Genomic DNA, 7,178 nt, shown 5'->3' on the forward strand with positions numbered 1-7,178 from the left:
ACCACCTCGATGATTCTCAGGAGGGCTTTAACTCCCGGTCTCCACAGGTGACGCATGTTTAGACCCTCCAGATCCACCAGGCATGTCCAGCAGCTAACACACACACACACACACACACACACATATGAAAGTTAGCAACTTTATTCACGCTAAAGTACACCTATCTGTTAGTATAAATGATTGTTTGGACACCTGATGGGTCGACCAAAGAGTCTGGTGTTCTCCTCGCAGCGCTTCAGTCCCTCCTCGTTAATGGACAGCACCTGTTTACACAGTGAACATATGTTGATAAATGGTTTTTGTCTTAAATTTAACATATATGAGTGTGCGTGTGTGTTCCTGTTACCTGTCTCAGCAGAACCTCTTCCCCCAACGCTCGCACCAAGCCCTTGGTGTCCATTTGACCAAGACGCAGAACATACAGAGGGCGGCCATCTGAACAACACATTTCACACCGAGCAGAACTAAATRCATAGAAATGTAACGTGTGTGCACATAAAAAGTGGAAAAACAAGAGTGCTTATTAGTAATAAGCTTCTACAGGATTCATTTTTTCCCACAATGCTTTTCGGRCTCGGATGAACTGCAGATGAGAGAAAAGTAATCAACCTCCCACTGCCTGAATTGAGTAACAATTTGTAAAGACAAAAATGTTCATGCAAAAACAACAGATGGAAAAATTGATGTTTGATAATAAGACTASATAAAGCATTAAAGTGCAAAAGAAAGAGATAAACACAGAAAGAAAAAAAAATAAGGATGGATGGATAATGCAGAAAACATTCATGGCATAGATTTGCACTTGAACATGTTCCCTGAAAAATTGCGGTGTTGGTGACTAACCCAGCCCACCAACTAAAGCTAGTTTGAAATGAAGAGATTTAGTAAAACACAGACGACGCCTTTCATAATTCCATTTTATTTCTGTTCAACAGTTTCTAACTGATTTAATTAGGACAGCAGGAAGTTGTCTCGGCTAATAAGAAAAGTGCTAAATATGCCATTTAACTCCAGCTCAGTTCATTAGCTGATCTGTTTGAAAATGAAATTGTTTTCAGCCTAAATGATGCACTGCATCAAAATTGACTGCAAAAGCAAAAATAATAGAATTTGTATTTGATTAAATATGAACTGCCGACTCTCTAACAACCACATACCTCTGTCGTGGTGGTGCCACCCTCCGGTGTAGTAATCCTGAAGCAGCTGCGGGCGCTCCCATGTGTCCAACAGGAAGTCCACCTGGTGCTGCTTCCTCCAGGTCAGAGACTGGCACAGAAACTCTCTGGCCTTGTCCAGGTTGAAATCTCKGGCCTTGAGGAAGCGCAGCACGTGCTGATCCTTGGGGATCTGCACACAGAGAAGCAGAAGTCAAAACAAACTTCAACAATTGCCACACAGTAACTGATGAATAGTAATAATAAAACAAAAAACACCCTCTGGTGTTCTGAAAAGTATGATTAAAACATCACAAATACTGTTACTCGGTTAATGTGACCTACAGTGTAAAAAGATATTTTGTCTTAATCAAAACGATTGTGTTAAAGTTCTGCCTGTACAAAATACAAAGATCTTTTAAAGCTGCAAGTTCTCTGTAATTCAAGAAACCAGTTTATTCATATATTTGTCAAATAAAACCAAACTTAAAAACACACACAAAACCAAAACTTGACGTGCATATGAAAACATCTTATGCTTAAAATGAAGTCTGTCAGCAGTAAAACTGGCTCAAGTCTAAACACAACAGCACAAACTCATCTGCTYGTGTTTATGTGACCTTGCCCTTGTGGGTTTCCTGGAGCCACTGGCGCAGTCGGATGAGACAGCTCTCCTGCAGAGGCGTTAAATCACCAAGGTAACGTCTGATGTAGTCTGCATCCAACTTGTCTAAAAGTGAAAACGCATTTACAATACCGAGTTAGCACATACGGCATGCATCAAAGAGAAATGGCCAGGCGCTACAATCGCAGTTTTGCAGGTGATTGGTCAGTTTTGTCGGCTTATTAAAATCCCTGCGATCCCTCGATTGCAACTCGTTCCATCAAGAAGCTGCATGATTCAGCTGTTACTCATGTCTAAAGTCTAAACCACATCACAGTCAAGCTTGTCCTCAGCCCCAAATCTAAATCCAAACATTTAAAAGAATGAATCCGTTTCTCTTTTTGTTTAAGAAAATGGCAAGAAAGAAAAAATAAATAAATAAGGATTTCAGTACAGATGGATGAATATAGATGGATGGACAGATTGGTAGAAAACATAGCTTGATGGAGAGACAAATTTATGAATAAATGGATGAAAAAGGAGATGAACTGATGGACAAAATGAGAGACTTCATTAAAAATAAAGTGTCTTCAGTCAGAGGTTTCTTCTAGCTTGTTGTAACACAGATTGCTACAGGAGATCTTTCTAGACGACAGCAATCACCATCTACAATAACTCTGTAATTAAAGGAGCATATTTAATTTCCTTTTGAGATCAAAACTGTACATTTGACTTGAATCAAACAGATAAAGAAAAAAAAAGAAAAAAAGTAACATACAAAAACAAAAGTGATCTGAACAAGTCAATGGATGGATCTATAATTTGTCCGACTGTGCAGGACTGACCGACTGCTGGTCTCTATTGACACACTCATATGGAACTAATAAGTGATCACATTTACTGACCATCATTTGAACTGGTCAGCAGCTCTGTGGGATTGGCCAGGTCTTTGCCAGGAAGCCCGTCAGCGGCACCACTCAGTGGTACAGCAGAGAGGAGGCCTCCTTCAACGTGGGGCATCCAGCGAGGTATGTGATTTACTCCTTCTTCCTCCAGCTCTTTGAGGTGGTACTCAATTATTTCTTTACCCTTGAACAAGTGGAGGACACACGAGCTTGTTTAGGTTTGAAAAAAATAAAATAAATAATTGAAGCAAATACGGAAGGCTGATCAAATATTCATAGGCCGGTTTTGTAAACCAACCTTTTTAATGCTGCCAGCATATTGTTTCATGGCTATCTTCTCTGCTGTGCTTTCGAAGCCAAAGAAGGATTTAATATCAAGGCTAGCTGTTTGTTCAAAGCAGGTCCAGTCCTCATTCTCGGGATGAACCTGCAGAGGAGGACAAAAAAAAAATTGAAAGGAATCATAATTAAAAGAAGATGATGGAGTAAATTTAACAAGATTTAATTTTTTTCTGCAGGTAACTCAATCAAACTCCTTGATAAAACCACGAGGTCTGAGATCGTGCTGATAAAGATCAGAATCGTTATTGGAACATAAAACAAAGCTGCTTTCCCATTAAAACGATACTCCACAAGTACAAAACATAAGGGAAAAAAAACAGATGAAAAAGGTGAAACGGTAAAGACGCAGAGCTCTTGTTGACCTGAACGGGCKTTTCGGTCRGCTTACCGTGTACCTGCAGCATTCCCGGACGATGACTCTGCTGGAAAATGTCTCGTTGTGGACCTCGATGCGAAGCGTCCTGTCTCTGCGATTCAGCGTGTTCTTCTGAATAAAGTACAGATATTCTACACCTGCAATCTAAATGCGGAACAAAGAGAAGCGTCAAACTRTTGAAAGAAACGATCTGCTCACATCAACTGTTGTGCTTGAACTCTTGGCTGCCGGTTCTGTGGAGGGAGCAATCAGACATACTCGTTTGAGAAGCCGGGGGGCCTCCACGTCGATCGTGCAGCGTCTCTCGGTGACCACCACGGAGCCGTCTTTGCTTTCACTTTGGCTGAGGATGTCGCTGTCCACAAACATGGGGATCAGCGGGCACTTTGGGAACCGTCTGGCGTAAGCCTGAAAACGCAAGAAAATTGCTGCACTTTTGCACGTAGCATCAATCCCCCGGGTCTGCCCGCTGCGCTCCACTTTGGGCTGCAATTTGGTGACAGCACAGCGTGGGTAGCATGTGATTCCAATGTCAGGTGCAGACTCATTTAACAGCAAGTAGCTTTAACCRTTTATGTAAAAGCATAATAAAAGTTTATGCACCGTGCACAGCGACGACCTGCCAGCTGTGCTAGAATTTGCAAGCAATGATCGCTTTACGGGCCCTGCAGCACACGGCCATCTGCCCGGGCCGACGGGGGCAGGGCTCACCTGTCGATATCGATCGAGTCGCAGCAGAAACGGGATCTGAGGGAGCAGCTGAATGTGTCTGTGCAGCTTCTCGCGACAAACTTTTGACAAGATATTCAAGATAAAAAAAACAAAACAAAAAAAATCACACAAAGGCAACGTTTATTTTCCGCTTCACCAACCTGTAACGGAAATTAGATGTACTGGATTTTTAGCTTGATGTATCAGAGTTAACTCAACTCTAAAGATTTCTGTTTATTTTTCAGAAATATTGAAAACTGAGTTTAATTTTCCTTCGATTTCATAATTGCTCTGACTGAGTTGGTTAGTCACGTATAATGCTGAAAAAAATTGAACATTTTGAAAAAGATCGAGAGGTTTGAATACTTTTGCAAGGCTCTAAAAGGCTGCGAACCGCAAACACATAAAGAGGTCACATGTTTCACCTATAACGCTCTCAGCAGCACCAGCCTCCATCTTTCACTCTCTTATCGTTTGCACTAGCCGCCTAATAATCTAATGAATTTAACCGAAGACCTGAGACGGTGTTTCACTCCTCAGGTGTTATTGATTAAATCCAATTCTACCTTTTGTGTAAATCTTTGTAAAAGCGGGAGAAAAAAAAAAAAAGACCACAATAGTGAGATTCCTTTTTTTTTATAAAAGGCCTGGGAGAGTCATAAAGAGGTGTCATGAAAAGGACAACCAGGATGTCACTGTGTGCACATTCAGTAATATCCAGGACACTGATTAGGACTGTTAGCTAGAGTAATAACTGTCAGTGGCAGGATTAGCCAGGGGCTAATGAGAAAGCTGAGAGATAAATGGGAGCAGTGGACTGTGGTAGACGGGATGTTCTCTTTTCTCTGCCGTCTCCTCGTAGGAGCTGTTATTAGTTTTCTAAAGGGCCTCTACTGAGTCCATTTTCAATAACCTCATACACTAAGGACCTTGGAGCAGTGATTTCTTTAAAAAGGCACCAAAATCACTTTCAGCAAATGGTAACCATGCAATTATGTTTCTAAGGTTTAACTCATATTGAGGAAGTCCTACAGCAGGTGCAGAGTAAATTGTGACAGCAGCAGCATTGGCTTTGCTCCAAAACTGTGGACGTTACATAAGTTTTTAGCTTAATATATAACTTTAAAGAAACATAAACAGAGARCAGGCTATAAAATGAGGGCAATATACAAAATTGCCTCAGTCTGAAATCCAMATTTTTGCTATATCTGTCCTATTGCATTGCTAAAAGAAACCCAAGCTTAATCTCTTCGGGAAAAAAAGGTTGAGAAATAGGAATAGATGTGAGATACGTTATGTAAAAATAGTTTGTTTTTTTTTCACAGCTACCACAGATGTGTCTTTTTTTTTTTTTGCTTAAATGACACATCAGTGAAAGAAATGGAAATTATTTGCATTTAAAAGTAAAGTCAATGTGTGAAGAAGTTTCTTCAAAGTAAAGTATTTTGTTGAACAGGTCAAAACATTGAAGTGTCCCATTGGTCTTCATGYTCCACTTTTCTATCACCTAACATATACACAMAATTGGCTTGTTATGMATTTGAAATTATGTTCCAGCTGTAAACTTGAATAATTCTATGCAAGATTTATAATGGATGATGTAAAAATGTTAACTTAGTTGCTAAGCTTGATAGCAGTTGGAAGGCCTCCTAATTAAATTGTTTWTAAATCCCACACAACCTTAAACCAGATCTGACAGTACCGGTGTAAAAATAAGCATGTGCTGGACAATTAGTTTAAAAAATACCTGAATAAAATGGAAATATAGGGCTTTTTGTATCCACACCATATTTTGATATGCTTTTCAACTTGTAAATATTTCCCCATGCCAAACTGTGTCTCCCTTGTATTCAAGAGAAAAGTGTAATGAGCTTTCAGTCAAATGACTATCCAGTTTTCTTTCTATTTGAGAGCAGTTTTCTCTAATACTGGTAAATACTTCTGTAGCTGTAACACAATGTTGGAACTGCTGAAATCTAATCTAAATCTAGGTAGGATGTATCAGGACTGTTGATTTTTGCAACTGGAAATAATTCCAGACGGCTGAATTTGTCTTTCTTGTATGCGAGAGAAAGGCTTAAYGACTTTCCTTCAGCCAGCTGACAAGCAGTATGCATCAACATGTCTGGTGGGGAGGGAGTAWCAGATTSTCCAATGTTTTACTATGCTACATCCAACTGGAGAAAACTCTGGCCTCTTCTGCCAACTTTTAGGATTTTAAACTAGGAACAGTATACCATTCTCCCTCCCCCCCCAAAAAAAACTTCAATATATTACGATTCTTATTTGAATATACAACATAATACTCCTCAATCCTCCAGAAACAAACTAAAACTCGTTACATAAGTCCTGAAGAGGACCGCCCAGATCAATGATTTTATATCYTGTTCTCTGGTTATCTTAAGTCTTACATAAACCTGCAGTTTGCCAGCTCTKCATAGTTAGGAAACAGAGCGTCCAGTTTGAAGGGTGTAATCTGTAACCAACATCTCACTTCAGGRTAAAATGATTGGGAAACAATTATCTTAGCCACTTATGAAGTCMACAGAGACATTGTGTGCTAAGTTTTTGAAGAGGCATGAGTACATCTGAGGCAATATCCTCCGCACACATTGACATGCTACTAAGTCAATAAGTCAATGTGTTATCCTTACTCGACTAATATCCCTGAAGGCACAAAAGACTACAAGCATGTCCTACTAACTGTTTGGTCCTCTGCAATACGGCCAGAACATAAACCCAGGTGTCCTCTGTTTGAGCCAATATGGCCCCGAAGGAAAACCAAACACTCACCGCCATTATTAACTCAAACGGCTGCTTGTAGACCCGGACAGGGGACTGGTACTGCTGCACCATGGCTGTAGCTCTGYTGTCTCTGCTGAATGACAGTCATAACACAGTTTATCAAAAGATGGCAGCCAGTTACAAAAGCCGTGCTAAAGTTTACGACAAAAAGCTATAAGCGATACTGTACAGAAAAAAAGGCCACAATAGCTACAGGACGATCATTTTTCATGGTATTTATGAGTAAAATGGTATCATTTGTTCTCGTTCCTAAGACAAACGACAAATTTCCCATGTTAGTT

The 7,178-nt window shown here is 40.1% G+C and overlaps 1 protein-coding gene across 1 annotated transcript in view; it reads right to left on the reverse strand.

Moving 5' to 3' along the window:
• sec14l1 (SEC14-like lipid binding 1) overlaps positions 1-6,973 on the reverse strand; it is a 10,617-nt gene extending 3,644 nt beyond the window's left edge. The window contains exons 1-10 of the mRNA XM_008416671.1: positions 6,886-6,973; positions 3,640-3,789; positions 3,394-3,525; positions 2,962-3,090; positions 2,664-2,847; positions 1,775-1,884; positions 1,158-1,347; positions 347-435; positions 193-263; positions 3-93 (exon numbers count right to left, since the gene is read on the reverse strand). Of these exons, the coding sequence (XP_008414893.1) occupies positions 3-93; positions 193-263; positions 347-435; positions 1,158-1,347; positions 1,775-1,884; positions 2,664-2,847; positions 2,962-3,090; positions 3,394-3,525; positions 3,640-3,789; positions 6,886-6,948 (1,209 nt within the window). The 5' untranslated portion in view covers positions 6,949-6,973. The remainder of the gene's footprint in view (positions 1-2; positions 94-192; positions 264-346; positions 436-1,157; positions 1,348-1,774; positions 1,885-2,663; positions 2,848-2,961; positions 3,091-3,393; positions 3,526-3,639; positions 3,790-6,885) is intronic.
• Between the last annotated feature and the right edge of the window lie 205 nt (positions 6,974-7,178).

This window comes from Poecilia reticulata, linkage group LG8 (assembly GCF_000633615.1).
Source record: "Poecilia reticulata strain Guanapo linkage group LG8, Guppy_female_1.0+MT, whole genome shotgun sequence".
NCBI lineage: Eukaryota > Metazoa > Chordata > Actinopteri > Cyprinodontiformes > Poeciliidae > Poecilia > Poecilia reticulata.